The sequence below is a fragment of the Phalacrocorax aristotelis genome, chromosome 7 (assembly GCF_949628215.1).
Source record: "Phalacrocorax aristotelis chromosome 7, bGulAri2.1, whole genome shotgun sequence".
Classification (NCBI taxonomy): Eukaryota; Metazoa; Chordata; class Aves; order Suliformes; family Phalacrocoracidae; genus Phalacrocorax; species Phalacrocorax aristotelis.
The window spans coordinates 53,269,889-53,286,700 of record NC_134282.1 but is presented as its reverse complement, the minus strand read 5'-3'; the positions used below and the strand labels follow the sequence as shown (position 1 = coordinate 53,286,700).

The following is a 16,812-nucleotide window of genomic DNA, read 5'->3' as shown; positions in this document are numbered from 1 at the left end:
CATGTGTTTCAAAGAGGACAGAGCCAGGAGAAAAAAGCATTTTGGAAGCTGAAGGAGAGCCAGGCGGCAGTGAGAAGCAGGGGCTGAGCACGCCCCGGCACCGTGCGGTGCCAGCTTCGCCCTCGCCCGGCCCCTCCGCGCAGCTTGCTCCTGCCTCCGAGGGGAAATTCGCTTTGCGAGCCAGCTGTTTCTCATTGTGTGCCTCTCGCAGCCTGCATGGGGGGAAGAGAGCCTGCAGGGAAGGGGAGAGGAAAAAGGAGGGGCGAGAGTATCGTGATTAAAATAATATTGTGTAGAAATCTCAATGAGAGGGAGAAAAGGGGGGAAGAGGAGAGAAACAAACGTTTTCTGCACGGCAGCGATAGAACAGCGGTGATTTGAGCCGTGGCTGACCTGGGCTTATCTTCTGGCTCTCAGAATTGTTCTGGTGTTGGTTAGTTTGTCCTCGTTTAAACCCTGATTGATCATATCGCATACATCCAGCCAGGGCAGCCCCTTCCCCTTGTTGAGATAAGGCAGCCCAAAAGCATCACCAGGAACGAAGCCTCTGCATTTAACGTGAACAACGCACTCCCCGCTCTCCTAAACCCTCATCAGTTTTGGGTTGGGCTCTGAAAGCAACTCTCTTCAGCAGCCCAAGACTTCAGGAGGTGACAGCCCTTCCATTAGCACCTTTTTTTTGCTGCTTCTTATGCATTTTAAAATGAACAATTAAAATCAGCAGTGTGCTGGGATGTGCGTGCATACGTCAGGCTGGATGGGAAAGGGCTGCCTGCAAACCTGTCTGGTGACAGATCTGATCCAGACATGCAAAACGCCACAACATTAGACAGGTCCTCACACTTTTGCTTTCGAAATTAAATTACTTTTGGAAAAAATACATTTCAAGCCAAGAATTGGGAAACTTTGCAATATTATTTTTACTTTTTTTTTTTTTAAATAATTGTTATGGTCCGACGGCACCTTTTGCAGTTGGCTTCTGACTGCAAAGATCTCAGCTGAATTTTCGGGGACCAACTACCCCTAAATCTCCAAATGCCAGGCAGGTCACCCGCGGGCTCCTTTCGTCCACAGCCAAAGCAAGCAGGAAAGGGGCAGGGAGGGAACCACGTTTAGGACTGTATCAATCACAGAGACCAAACCCAAGGCGATTACAACCATGCCGAGCCCCGCGAGGAGGCAAGCCTGGCCGCTACGGCAAACGCCGCAGCAGAGCAAGCGACTGGTGACTCCCCCAAAACTGCCCGGGGATGAAAGGCCCATCTCCTCGGCCCCACACACCTCGCAGGCTGGGTGGCCAACCTGCCCCAGTTCTGCACGCCTGGTTCTCCATGCGAGCCTCATTTAGGATAATTAAAAAGCCAGCTATACCCCCTGCTGCATATATATATATACACACACACACACGTATATCTGCTTGCCTCCATGCAGCCAGTGCATGGGAAGGCTTAAGTGCATCCTCATGTGTGCACTAGGGGATGGGGGGAGCGGATTGTACACCAGCACATGCGAGTCCCTGACATGGCTCCGGCACTAACTTCCTATCAGGAATGAGCCCGTGGCATCCAGTTTCCTTGATGGCTTTGAAAAGCTATGCTCAGCTTTTCCTTCCTGCAGGTTTTAACGAAGTCATTAGCTGATGCTTCCCCGCGAAGCAGCGGAGCTTCACAGACAGCGGAGCTCAGCATATAAAAATACCAAGTGCGAGCAGCCTTTGAAGCGAAGCTCTTCAAAGACAGACACATACCAAATCCACTGAGGTTTTTTACACAAACAAATTCAGCATGGCAAGAGCAAAACTAATTTGCAAAGACCTTTAATGTTAAAAGTCTCAAATGACCGACCCTTTCAAGTACAGCTGAATTCAATCCGGCTCTAAAGGTCTATATTGATGATTCAATGTGAAAAAGACCATGGATATTTCAAAATATGTGGCCATAATTACCTAGAAATAAAAAATTACTCTGATTTTCTTGTTTCAGCGGCAAAGAGACTGCCCAGAGCACTCCTATTCTAAAACCAATGATGTGCAAGTGACTTTTTGTTTTTTTTTCAACATACTTTTGCTGACATTTCCCTTTCATTAAAATAGCTCAACAATGGGGGGAAGAGCAAATCACCACGCACATAGGATCTTTACCTCACTTTGTACTCGCAAAGGAATTTCCTTGCTCTCCTCTGGGGTGGAAGCCTCCAGTCACACGCAAGTGGCTTTAGCAGAGCGTCCCGCAGCATCCCAGAAACCGCTTCACTCCCTTTTTTCCAGGAGACAGCCGTAAATCTTTCTAGGCCAAGGTATAAATCAGCTTGGCTAAGAGAAGACAGATGCGATGCGCTGCCAACGGGGTGCAAACGGCCGCCCCCCTCCGCGCTTACCCCGACGGGACGGGGCAGCTGTCGTATGACACAGCCACCTGCGGACCAACGGCCGTCCCCAACGCTTGGTCCCCAGCGCTTCGCATGGCTTCAGATGGATGCCTGCGCGTCTGCCGGGGACGGACAGAGGCGTTGCCGATGGGCGGCACGGACACCAGCTTCCAGCACAGACCATCGCTCTGTGCAAGCGTTGAAAGAAAGCCCAGCGCAAACGGGAAAGTCGGATGGATTCCTACACTGGGAACCTCCCGTGATATTTAAAGATGGGCCAAATCAGGAAAAGGCTTGTTCTGGGGTCTGGTCCTCCAAACAAGCCACCACCTGGCTCACTGGGAAACAACTGTGGGTTTTGGTAAGGCTGGGATGGCCCTATCAGAGACATGGGCTTGGAAAGCAAAGCACAAGGCATATTACCAGCTCTTTGAGGGACATGAAATAGCTGGGGAGTCTCCTCTCGCCCACCCCTCATCCCAGGATCACCCCATCCTGTGAGGTCAAGGGCTCACATGGCAGGAACGCTGACGGCTCTGGCTAAACTAGGACAGGGACCGAGTGATGGAGTAAGAGCCAGACCGGTCCCATCCTGTGCTGGGGACCCAGAACGGGAGCAGCCCTGTGGCTTGGTCCCCTCAGGGGCTGCCCAAACCACTCACATAGGCTGTAGGTAATGCCACCTCCCCAGAGGCTCCACGCCGGCAGATAGCGATGCACAACGGCCGTCCCACCACAGGGATCGGATGGGCTCATTCATACCACGTTAATCAATCACCATTGATGGTTATAGACCGCAACAGGTCAACGAGCGAGTAGTTATAGCTATAATTCAGACTGAAGGACCCGCTCACCTCCTTGCACACGGCGCTTCCCTAGACGTCCCGCAGGAAAACTGAACAAAAAGGGCAGAAAACGTGACATGAGCATCAATGTCAAAGCTCCTGGGAAGGCTTTTACCAAGTGCTGTTGAGCTACTCAACACGTGGCACCTAACAGCATCCAACGCTCCCCGCAACACACCTGCATCACTCCGACCCAGCTCTTCCCCTCACACTGGATCCGGTGAGCGGACTGAATGTGCCGTGGATGCAACACTCACCCAGTGTCCTCACCTGCACTGTGGAAACCCAGCAGAAACCCACCTGAGATGGAGGAGGAAGCCCCCAACCAGGTTTTGCAAACTCTGAAGCTAGCTGGAGCTGTCACCCTTGCCCAGCTCAGGCCCCAACCATAAAACAAGCTCCACAATAGTGTTATTTATTTTTTTTAAGTCACAAATTATTTCCAGCAGCAGGAGGGTGGAAGGATGCAGCGTGCTGGACCCTGCTCGCCGGCACCCAGCCAGTCTCATAAATGGTTGGCAGCCGGCAGAGCAGCAAACCCGTTTCTATTGAAATGAGCTTGTTACTACTAATTTTTACTGGCTTCCCGGTTGATTCATAAAGTTTTGTTGGTTTTTTTTTGTTCGGTTGGATTTTTTGCAGATCTCAGAAAGCAATTCCTGAGACACTTGGGGAAAAACAAGCCCTGGCCTCCCCACGAAGACCTGCTCCTGCACCCTGGCACAGGCATCTACATCCCCCTCGAAATGACAGCATCTTGTTTTCAGGGCTTCATAAAATCTTATTAGAAAGAGGTCTCTAGTTTTCAGTAGGCCAAAATCAAAACCTCATGGATTCAGTTTTACCATTTTCAGCCCCGTGGCAGAAACAGCTCAAGTCTTCAATGGCAGCTGCAGACACACATTTTATAGGGACGGTTTGGGTCCGAGGCATTAAACTCCCTGTTCTCACATCTGCTCCCTCTCTCCACAGCTGGATGCACCAAGTTGTTGCACTAGACAAAACCAGCAAGATCTAATCTTGGTGCCTGAGCTTTTTATAGGTACCCATGGCTATTAGCTGCAAGAGTCGGCACAGCTTTGCTTGCTGATCTCAACGCCTGCATGGATGAGAGCTCCGTGGGCAGGGACAGCCGAAGCGATACACCCCGCAAACACCGCAAGGGCGACACGAGTTTTATTCCATCAAAAACTCCAACAGACAGACCGTACAAAGCAACACACACGCACTTAGCGCCCAGATGGGCCCCTGGACACAAGCTGAGAGCACCATCAGCCAAGTCAAGCCCAAGAGGAGGATGCTACGGGAACGAGCCCACAGAGTGTCGCCTCCCCCGGCATCGTTTATGTCTGTGTGATATTTCAAAGCATCTTTAACACTTTAGTACTGCGCTCCCCACATGCTTTGCTCTTTGCTCAGACTTAATTCGTGTAAAGACCTTTCCCTGCACATTTGTCTCCCTTTTCCAAGTGTTGGACCCTAAAGAAACCTGCAGCCATGAGCACAAAGCAAGGGGCGAGTCAGTGTAATTCCACAGCTCCCTTTTGCAAAAAGACGGATTATGCCATGGCTTCTCTGCACCTTCAGAAAAATGGGGGAAAAACCAAATACATATAGCTCATTTGCACACATCAGCTCACTTTAGGGCTCAAAGAGCAACAAATATAAAAGCCATAGGAAGAGGTCAGGGCACAATGACTGTGTGTGCTGCAGGGCTCAGGGGAAGATGCAGCAGTGCTCCCAAAGGTATCGCTGGGGACCAGCGACGCCAACGTCATTTATTCAGCAGTGAGGGAAAGCAGAGCCAGGGGAGTTCCCAGGCACCACCGTCTGTGTTTGCCTTCCCTGCCACCAGTGTAGGACAGGGCAGGCAGGGATGCTCCGAGATCCCACAGCCCTTCCGCCGGGGGAGACGAATCAACCGCCTCATTCTTCCAAGTGGACAAACTTGCATTTTGCCGGCGCGGGATCTCACAAACAGACCGTTGTCTGAGCACAGCGCCAGGGGCTCGCCCTCAGAATAGGCCGTGCTTTATAACAGCCAGGAGGGAAAAAAAAGAAAAAAAAAAAAGGAAATAAAGGAAAGAAAAGCAATGCGCTCTGAACAGCACATCCATCCCTCCAGAGATAGGTGGAATAAATCTAAAGGCAACTCAGCGTTATCATCACCCACCAACCAGACACTCAAGCGCTACACCTCCGTGCAGGTATCTACAGGGCTTTTTTGCAAATTCTTCAGTCAATTCTTTTCTTTAATAAATAGACAACAGTGGTTTGCATCACTATGTGTGAAAGCATAAAGCAGCTGGCATTTTTTTAAGTCTTTAACATTCTTTGGCTCCTCAAATGGAAAAATCTTAGCAAATGAGACCTTAATAAATGGAAAGAGCTGAAAAATAGCCTTTCTGCTGGCACATTTTACTCCTGCTAATGGAACATGTAGATAAAACCGATGCAGTTGTGTCTGAAACCCTTCCACAGTGCTACTGCTGCAAGAAATCCTGCTCAGGTACCCCCAGCAGAGTCCTCCTTGCATCGAGAGATGCCCCTGCAGCAGGATGAAGCCTCCAGCTCCTCCTCCAGCCTCTAAAAGACAGCCAACGCGAGGAAAGGGCAGCCCTATCCTCCTCAGCCGCTAAAGAGCACTGGGGAGGAGGAACATCTCCAAACACATAAAACCTGAACGCTGGCGGAAGAAGGGGAGGGCAGCAAACAGGACAGCTCTTCAAAGCCCAGGCAGGGAGACGGCCAAGCTGTAGTGGGTCCAGCTGAGCACCCCTGTCCAGCTGGGAGAGCAAATGTGACACGAGGGCACTCGCATGAATCGCCAGTCGGGGAGGGAAGGAGGGCTTTGGTCCAGGGCTTGCTCTGGGAACCGCGCTTGGAGCAGGAGTGCTACAGGGAGGACCATGCAGGCTCCGCTGCAAGGGGCCCTTGTACCATCAGAAAAGGCCCCCTGCTCCCCCAGGAACAGAAAACTGCTGCGAAGAAAAATACAAATTTTCTACTGACCCCTCTCTCTTGCACTGCTGGGAATTTGACTTTTTGGCAGGTTTCGTTCATGCACTTTTATAACCTGAAACGCAAAATGCCGAGTGCACAGAGAAGCATCGCAGCCCATCTGTTCTCAGCCAAAGTTTGCATCCCCATGGAGAGGTAGGAGCAGGTTTTATTGCAGGAAGGAATTTAGGTCTGGTCATCAGAGCTAATTCTTAGGCATTTTTTTTTTTTAAAAAAAAGTTTGTTTACCACCAGCTAAACAAGGAGTGCAGATCACAGCCAGACTCTGCACCACAGTATTTTAGGGTGACTGGCTGGGCTGGCCTGGCTGTGACGGGGCGCTGCTGCTCTGCAGGGGCACCTGAGAGCAGCCGGCTGCATCCTGGCGCGGGGGCACGATGCAGTAGAGCTCCCCACCATCGCCACTGCGAGACAGCATTAGAAGGCAGCAGCACACACCACAGCCACGATGCTGGATGGATGCAGCTCAGCATCCCCGTGCTGCCACCCAACATGAGACACAACCCTGAACCTCTGGTACGGGCTCAACCCCAGTGCCCCGTGCACCGGCAGCGTTGGAACAACCACATGGCACCGCTGGGGAAGCAAAGCCATCACCAGCACGAGCGGTTTGCCTTGAAATGGCTGAAAAAAGGCAGATGAAGGAGATGCTTGAGCAGGAACAGGGCTTTAGGTATAATCACATCTATATCCTATGACGCTGCTGGTGTTTTCCCATAACCAAACCCCAGGACGACGAACCAAAACGATGCTCAGCTTCTCACCAAAGGAAAAGCAGCTCCGGGAAGGAGGCGGTGGGGCAGCAACGCGCTCCAGCGCTTCAACGCTGGAGACCATTTAAATCCCTGTTCCAGCCCCAGGAGCTGCAAAGGCCATTACAAGTCAGTGTTTAGCAACTCTGGAAGAGGTCAGCCAAGACAGGCACTTCCATGCAAAATGTTTTTGTTCTTATGAAAAAAAAACCCCAAACAGGAATTCAACAGTTCTCAGCATCCGAAGCACAGACCCCAGCGCTGGCAGCGCACCGCACAACTTCTCATCAACCTCCCCTCTCCAAGCACTGAGTCCCCATAGCAATGCTTTTTTCCAGGCTGAACACCCACTTTCTGCGGGAATCAACCAAGGGAAAGGCATAAAACAGGAGGGAGAGTGAGTGCAGCTTGCTGCTGGGACAAGCACCATCCAAACATGGTACCCTGGGAGCAAGGTGGGACCTCAATGAGCCAACGTCCCTCCTCATCCTTGACTGCCACTAAACACCTCGATCCCTGCGCGGGCCAGGGAGGGAGCACGCTCCTCGCCTCCGTCCCCGAGCCCACGGCACGGCAGGACACACGGCAGCGCTCGGCGGGGCTGGGAATCACAGCACCCGTGTGCCTAATCCCCTCCGATCCCAAGCACTTTGGAAGGACAAAGAGCCGAGTCTCCTTTGCCAGTAAATTGAACCTGCGGTTCCAGGGGCTCGAGGCACTTCAAAGCCTGCAGCAGCCTGGCCAGCAGCAGTAAAGGGATGTACTTTTCAGCTGTCGAGCAGCAAAGTAAAATCCACACAAATAAGCAGTGTTCCAGAAAACCAGGTTTAACCATCAGCAGCTCCGAACGACGGGGGATGTTTTTCCTGAAGGGTTGGGTTTTTTTTAGCTTCCCCCTCCTTTCCAGTTTGCCTTAGGGTTTGGGGTTTTTTTTTTTTTTATTTCTTACTAAAACACGTCTCGAGCTCCCACACCACACAGCCCTTTCGGGTCTGAGCATCCTCCAGAGGTAAAATGCTGAGTTAGGTATTGGAGTCCGGGAAAGGAGGTGCCTTTGATGAATAGCAAATCTACAGACTTCAATCGTTTCGGTGAGCGCCACAGATTTAATAAGTTATTTCCGTGGAAAACCTTAGTAACTCAGTTATGAATCAAGCCTATAAACACCTCTCACTCATCAAAGTGCCACAAAAAAACCTATTACTGTAACTGTGAATACAAGCCTCTCTCTACAGGTCCCTATAAGAAGCCAAAATTCCTCCTTCAAAACATTCACCATTTTCAAAGGTCATAAATACACTATGTCCAGTATTCAGCAAATCCATTTAAAAAGCAAAACACGGGCACAGAGAAAAAGTAAAGTTCAAACAAAGACGTACCATCAGATATGCACTGTTTAAAAGACACAACCGGAGTTACATCAAAAGCACTTTTACTACCTGGAAAGCCATACCCAGCTCCTAATAGGGTGCAAGAATGTAATGTTTTGGCTACAAAGATTAAACTAATTCACTTCTAAGTAACTTGCTTACTTCCTGATGTTTCTTTTTTTAAGTGTGATGCTTAGGTGCTTGGAGAAGTGAGGGATGTGATTATTCTGTGATTCAAGGCCAAACACCATAACTACTCAATGAACCACAGACAAAAACATGTTTTATCTGGGTGCTGTACTTACTCGAAGAACTTTTAGGCTGAAAACATCCTGGGTTAGCTGCAAAAGGCCATCCCCATTCCAGCTAAGGGAGGAAGAGAAAGGGCAACTCTCTCTCCTCTGCAGGAACGCAGAGAAATTCAGTGTATTGCCTACAGCGCTATGGTGCTCCCCAAATTCTGCCCGTGGTACATGCATTTCAGGGCATCATCCTGCCTGGCTCCATCACGGCAAGAGCCGGGGAGCTGTGCGCACACACACATAGGCAGAGGTACCGTCTGCAAAGCAGCTTTAACCCCTGCATTAAGCACGGGGCCAAATATTGATACGACCAACCTTCTTCCACGCTTGTGCACAGGCAGTCTGTGTTATGCCAGACAAGTGATCCTAAGGCTCTGGCAGCCACTTTCCCTGTTTTCTCCTCCTTCTTCTGGACTAGGGACTGGTTGTCCACATTTTTCACAGTGCTGTCTGTGTTGGAGGGTTAAAGCAGTATCAGTCATCGTAATAATGGAAGAGGAAAGATGTTCTTGCACGTGAAGCGATGCAAGCAACAAATAGCAAGGGGGGAGGTTTCAGCTCGGTTCACAGCTCTGCTACAGCCGCCCCAGCTACCCTGGGAAAATCACTGACTCGCTGGCTCCTTGCAGGGAAGAGCACATGGGAAGAAGGGAGTCTACCACTGTTTCATCAGTTCAGATGAAGAACGTCACCGGAGCTGTCTCAACTAAAGATGCTCCTCGGGGCACGCAGGTCCTTGGGACACGGCAGCCCCAGCTGAGCGCAGGATGCCGTGGGAGCTCCCTCCAGTCCTCCCCACTCGGCACCATCAACGCGCTGGAGAAGGGTGTTGCTCTTGCAAAGCATTTGTACGGCTAGTAACGAAGGGACGTTTCTCCATCTCCAAGTCCAGAAGACACCTTCCCTCCTGGAAAACAGTACTTTTTGTAGGCTGTTGAAGATGCTCTCTTGCTGCATGGGATGCAAAGCCTCAGAAGAATCTTTATTTCCCTCCTCGGGAGACCCTGAGCATGAACCATCCCTTTTCCAATCTCCAGCAAATTCCCCAGTGGTCCCTCACCTTTCATGAAATTAATTTCCCTTCCCCACGTTATTAACCTGGCACAGCTCCGAATTAATTCTGAGACCAAAAGGCTTGCATTGCGAGCTCATAACTTGTAGGATATTTTTTATCAACAGGTGTCGCTTGCCTTAGAAACCCTTCTACAGCTGCAGAGCCACTGCCGAAATTTCATCCTCCTTCTGGAGGCCCTGGCTCTGCACAGAAGGGGTCACCAGCACCTCTCCTGCTTCTCCAGGTGGGATGTTGGGTACAGGTGGCAACATGAAGGAGTATCGTCACAGAAGTGTGGTCATCTGCAAGCTCTGGGTTTGGTGGCCCAACACAAGTTGCTCTGCGGGGTTTTAATGGAGAAACAACCGCATGCAGGAATATCTTCCCCAGCCTTGATCTAAGGTGCTCTTTCTTCAATTGGTAGATACGGGTGTATTTGCTCAGTCCTAACGCTCTGGGCAATGTCTTCAGCTGCACAACAACAACCCAAGTGGAATACTCTCTGCTGGGTTACGTTGCTCATGGATGATGTACGGCCATCAACAGGCTTTCGACACAACGAGGAGCCCACCCAGCTACAGAATCAATGATTGCTTCCCTTCCCCTCCTGCTCCAAAGACAAAAAAGTGTTTGAACTCCAGGAGCTGCCACCTGAGCCACCCACCATGGCAAGCACAGACGTAATGCAAAAAACCCCACAGCCCTCCTGTAAATCTACAGGCTCCGGAGGATTTACCATCAACCAAGAGAAATACTTGTTGTAGAATAAAACAGCACACCTGCATCTCCCTGAAAGGGGCAGGCACTGAAAGCCCCGGATGCCGTCTCCAAGAGCTTCCCCACCTTCCCTTTCAGGGATTAATTCCATGATTCACCCTGTAGTTTGCAAAGTCGCCTTCGATGTGAACCCCAGGCAGGGCCAGAAGCTGCACACGAATGACCCCAAAGCAAAGGCAGGTTGTTGTTCTGAAGTTCTCCCAACCATCGGGAAGGACGATGCTGCGCGGTCACGCTCTCCAATGGAGATTCCAACATTCACGACCATCCACAGCCACGTGGGAAAAACCTTCACACCAAGCAAAGAATTCCTCTCTGAAGCACACTGGAAAATAGATGCACTTTATTTCCCGTTGGCAAACTAAAACTATGGAGAAAAAAAATGTTTAATATAAAAACATCTGACAAAGCACCTCCAGGATGTATTTTTTTGCATCAAAGAAGTAGCTCTTGGCAACAGGCTCACTCCTCCGACAAGAAAAGTTTTTAGCCAAACCCTGATTGTTATAGACTGCGCAGGGTAAGACACGCCAGCGAACTTAAAGTTAAATATGAAAGAAAAAGGAAACCAAAACCATTACTGGCCCAAATAAACATCTGTCTGTGATTAAACTGGATACACAGATATGCTCTGCCACTTTTTTTTTTTTCTTAAATGGATTTAGGTTTCTGCAACAGGACGGGGGGAAGAGAGGACAAAAAGGCTCCACGGTGCTGCTGGGTCAGACCCATCCTGCAGCCCCCAGCCCACGGCGCTGCCGCCCCGAGCCGGCACCTGCACCCAGGGCTGCAGTGGGAGCCTGGCACTGAGACACGCGATCATCAAGGAGTTGCAAAACCAACATTTCGCCCCCAGAAGAAATTGCCACCCTATCGATGAAAAATTTTCTTCTATTAACAGGTAATTTCACAGTCTCTACCTCAAACTGGAAAGGGCGGTATTTGCCCAGTTTCCGCACATATCCGCCTTACATATTTATAGGCTCTTTTTTTTTCCTACTCCTAACACACAGGATCTTCATAAATTTCCTTGTTAGCACAAATCCTCGCAGTCTGTTATTTCTGGGGGGAGAGGAAGAGAGACGTTCACTTTCTCCATTCAGTGGGTTTTAAAATATGCTTCCTTAAGTTAATCCTAAATATTGCTGGAAGCAGAAAAAACCCTCCGGCTCTCGCTTTAGAGCTGTGGCATTGCTTCAGCAGGGCTGAGTCATCAGCCGGGACGGATGGGCACACTCTGCCTTCCTCCTCCCTGTGGGGGTACTGGGACCCAGCTCCCCAAATCCAACATCCCCAGTCCCACCACAGCCCTGCAAGCAACTTCTCCGCCTTCCCAGGCCTTGGACAAAAAAAAAACCCAAAAACAATTTAAATAAGCACCAGCCCATTTAGTCTCGCTTTGTTTCTCCTCTGTTAATTCACATTTATCCTCCACCAACTCCGGAGGGGATAACACGAAGTCACTGGGCAGATCTCACTGTACATGGAGCCTGTCATCTTCTAAGCTTCGGCAGAGCTGCTCGGAGCAGACTCACACGAGCGCTTCCACTTTCGGGTACGGGTCCCGACCTCCCCGCAGCACAGAGAGGAATCACTCCTCCAACAAACCACCAGCTCACAACTTCCTTCTGATGCGCATTCCCAGCTACAAATGGGTTCACCAGAGCTGAAATTCTTGAAGAGTTTTAGCACATGGGAAGTGAAGTGATTTCAAAGTCTAAATTTAAAAAAAAATTAGTAATTTTGGAAAAATCTAAAGCAGCGTCATCCCTGGCTTCTTGCTGCTGGTGCAACCCCTCTCAGCAGCCGCTGCTGTCCCCGCTCGCCTCCTGCCCTTCTCCCAGCTCTCACCTCTCCCCTGACAGCACTTATTTTTCCCCTTCTCTCTGTGCAGGTGCATCACCGAGCACCAAGCCGCTCTCATCTCTCCAGCTGAATCCGCCCAGTGCCGAGCATCCCCTAACTCCGGGCACCGGCTCGGCCGGTCCGTGGCAGGAGCAGGTGCAGCACGTGGTCCTCTGGCGCGCTGCAGAGCTAGAGGGAGGCGGGTTGGACCAGACACCCATGCTCAGCAAGGAGCCCTTTCCCTCCGGAAACCCCTGCCACACACAGGGCTCAGCCTTGAGGGCAACATCGGTTCACAAGGGCATTTCCATACGAACAATGAGACTTTCCGCACAAACACTGGTTTGACTCCTGAGTAAGGAGCAGGCATGTAGGGACACACGAGCCAGGCTCTACTGATGAGTGGCTCATTTTGAGGAAAACCAGCTACCATAAGATCTTGGCACTTGTTCGGTATCTTCAATAGAGACACCTGGCTGGCACGGGACCTCTCTACAGCGGCCGGGGACTTTGCTGCGAGGCAGCAGTGAGCTGCACCCATCACCACCTGTCTGCTCCTACAGCTCATTATTCATCCTTATTTATTATCACCCCAAAGAAAACTGATGCCCCAACATTTCTGCAGTCTCTAAAGGATGGACAAGCTGCTCCAGACCTGCAGCTGCCACGAGCAATGGTCAGCACAGAGACCTACGGGAGGCTCCCAAGCAGCAACACCATCGTTCGCCCTTCCACCTTGGCTCAACCCTTCCCCTCCTGCACGGGCCTTAGGATCTCCAGAATTTATTGCCACCACTAACAAGAATTCTGGTTGCTACTCGTAGGAATTCATGGGGCTTTTTTTAGCCAAAAAGACAGACTGACGCAGCATGCTGTGCAAGGGGAGTGTTGAGGAGTGGGTCCTTCCCAGGGAATGAGGGACAGACAGCCCTGTGGGATTTGGGGGAAGGCAGAGAATCCCAAGGCCCGTGGCCCACAACGTCTGCTCCAGCACGTCCCCACCGTACTGAACCAGTTCCCGCAGCAGCAGCGCAGCCCTCTACAAGCCTGGCAAGTCTAACGGGTACAGCAGCTTCTTGGCATGCGGTAGAGGAGCCAAGTCTGAGGGGAAGGGAAAAAAAAACTACTACAAATGTTCCACGAATTATGAGTCACGGGGCTGAACTTTTGTTTCTGCCTTGCTGGATTTTGCCCTTTCCCTGGTATTTCCCCAGCTGTGGCCGGGGGAGCCGTGGGGATGCCGACACCAGCCAAGGCTCTGCCAGCACCCGGGGATCGTCAGGCACAACCCCGACCAGGGGCACCACCTGGGCTCAAAATGCACCTCCCCAAAGAGCTCGTTTTCTTCATCTCCGCTCCCCAGGCGTACATGGCTGCAGGAATAAATCTAATGAGGAAAAGACAGAGCCCCTCTTCGTACCCCCACAAGCCTGAAGGTGACGCTGCTTGAGCTCAGAAGATGGAAACGTGGGGATCAAACACCTCCAAGTGCCTTTTCCCACCAACCCCAGTCTTCCCCAGCCGTTGCACCTCACTGAGACATCAGGAGCATCCCCAATCCGAGGGAAATGCTGTGGCTGGATATTGATCCTTGCACAAACAGCTTCATCCCATGACCCAAATGCTTTGAACCTCGGATGAAGAGGACTCTGGGGTATTATCCATCAACCCAGTTCGTGACACAGGAGGTCACATCCGCGCAACTACCCACAACCTGTGCTTCCAGTTAGCATCGACGCTTACTCCAAATTTTATAGCACGCACGGTAGTTCATTGAAGACTTTCTCCTATTTTAAAGAGCAGTATTATAGCCATGAAAAGGTCTACTTCAAAAAGAGGCTTTGTTTTGGGCTTTTTGGGTTTTCTTTGTTGTTTTTTTTTAATTTATACCTGACAGAGATGATCTTTTGACTTCATGCTAAAACTTCCTGTTTAGACGTTCATCAAGTAAACGAGCAGCAGAAGAAGAATGGTTCCCTTTGTTATCCCAAATTGAATTTTGTGGTTTTAGTAGGAAAAGCCTTTTTGATGATCAAAGCCGAAGCAATAAATAGTAGTGGCTTGATACTAGATCCAAAACGTACTTATTTTTGGAACAGGAGTTAAACGCACGTTGAGCTCCTTCGGTACACACAAGAAAAGGCAGGGAAGACCACGTGCTTTGTGTATCATTTACACAGGCCTACACTTCAAGCAGACCTATTAAATAAGTTGAAATGGAGAATAAACAAACTGAAATATGGCAGATGGACTAGAGTCTAAGTGTTTTTTTTTTTTTCCCCTTTTACTTCCCTGTGATGACAAGTATGGGTTAACTTCAGTGAAGCTCTTATCCTCTTTCAGCAATCATGAGCACTGGGGAAAAATAAATCACACAGCCCCAGACTCTTATTAAAAGTTACACCATTGGAAACTACACGGGGGGGGAGGAGGTGTCCGATTTCAGTACAATCTCAGTCACATGTTATCATCATATTGTTCAAGTAAAAGTTAAAATCTCTGTTCTATTCCAGAAAATCCAACCAGATGTCCCATAAAGGACTCAGCTGTGAGAGAAGCTAAACCATTACATCCTCAGGAACCCCGGTTTTCAAACTCGGCTGCTATAATTAATGGCAATTATCAAGTTACAATAAAAGCCACGGGCATGGGGAGCTTTACAGACGCATATCCAGCCCAAGGACTGTTTCTTAGGCATTGCAAACACATATTTATTATAGCACCACCCTGAACGATCCAACCCCTGGCTATCAATTGTTCCCCCGCTATGGACACTTGGCAGCACAACAAAAGCGAGGCGGGCCGGCACGCCGGGTTCGGCACGCGGCAGCACCTCGGCGAAACCGACCACGGCAGGAGAAGCTTAAAGGAGAAGGAGAAGGGAAAATCCCTGGAGGGAAGCATGCCACCATGCCATGACACTGCGGTGCCGTGCTGTTTACATGCTCTTTAGAGGGCTGCAGAGTTGGGATGGGCTTAAACATCCCAAGAAGTCGTGGGTCTCACCAAACCAGCCGTAAACTCTTGCAGGTGGAGAACGGGAAGAGAAAAGCTGCATCTAATGGAGCAGTACCCCAAGGGTCCCCTCCACCACCATCGGCTTTCAGCTACAGCATCCCCCAGGGAGAGCAGCAAAGCCCGTCCATGCGCTCAGCAATCCGGCAACTCGGCACCAAGGTGCCCACCTCAAAGCCCACCCCAGCCTCTGCGAGAGGAACATGAGGCTTCACCGGGATGAAGGTTTGTCCATCTTCATCTTAGATCTCAGACCATTAACCAGGTCATTTCTTACATAGAAATTAAACCTGGCCCTACAGACAGGTCCCTCCTGTCCTCCCATGCAGGAGAGGGGCTGGAATGGGACACCAGAGGGGAAGGACGTGAAACGATCACTCCAGCCAGAGCCCAACGCCAAGCAGACGAAAGCCCCAACTCTCTACCTGCTTGCAGGTAACACCACCCCAGGCCTTACAGACCGCCATTAAATGAATGAAAGGTTGCAAGGGCGGGGCAGAGCAAAACCCCAGACCTAATTAAGCAACACTTCAGGAGCTTCAATGGCATCATAGCTGGGAGCTCTGCTCATGAAAGCCGGGCTTGCACTGTAGGGCCAGGACCCAAGAGGTAACGCAAGCTGGGTGGACTCTGCAAGAACCACCACAAAGCAGCACCATTTGCAACGGCCTCATTGCTCCCACCTTGGAAACGGTGAGGGCCCCACGCCAGCCCACAACCCCGGGGCTCAAGCGAGGTCTAGGTGGCTTCCACGGGGGACACGCACAGCCCCGTGGCCACCTCCCAGATGTCCCCCTTGCCCCAGCGTGCTCATCGGACAAACAGCATCTTAGAGCAACCTGCAGAGCGCAGACGGCTCGGAACAATCAACTCGAACAGCTGCTCTTTTCCCACCCCCACCCTTCTTTTCACACTGACAACATAAACCAAGAGCAGCACCACAACCTCCCCGTCTCCTGCTGCTGTCCCACCCCAGCCATGAGCTCCCTGGCGCAGACCACGCGTGCGGGAAGGCGCAAACATCTGCCAACCTGAGAAGTCTCCGGGCGTGACGTTGGGCGAGTTTGTAGCCTCTGTTTCAGTGTAAGACAACGTGGAATCTGACAGATCTGGGGTGGGGGAAAGAAAAAAAAAAAGAAGAAGAAAAAAAAAAGAAGCATTTTTAGTCCGTCTGCATTTGCAAGCGCTACGTGAGCACCCGTGGCTCTTTCGCTTCCCGTCACCAGCCCACCTCTCCCCAGGAGAAACTCTCCACCGGGCCAGAAAGCAGCGATTAACTTTGTACCTCTACCACGCAAATGCAAACTTTGAATTGCTTCGACCACAAAAATAACTGCAGTTAAGTTGATCAAACAAGTAGGAACTTGGTGCTTACTGGATAAAGTTACATTAAGCCTCTAAACAATTCGTAGTTACTATAGTTAATTATCACCATTAAAATTCTTGAAGCTGTTTATTCTTGCT

The 16,812-nt window shown here is 50.5% G+C and overlaps 1 protein-coding gene across 1 annotated transcript in view; it reads right to left on the bottom strand.

Moving 5' to 3' along the window:
• SMAD6 (SMAD family member 6) overlaps positions 1 to 16,812 on the bottom strand; it is a 44,682-nt gene that overhangs the window by 22,230 nt on the left and 5,640 nt on the right. Inside the window, exon 3 of the mRNA XM_075100769.1 lies at positions 16,380 to 16,457. Within this exon, the coding sequence (XP_074956870.1) occupies positions 16,380 to 16,457 (78 nt within the window). The remainder of the gene's footprint in view (positions 1 to 16,379; positions 16,458 to 16,812) is intronic.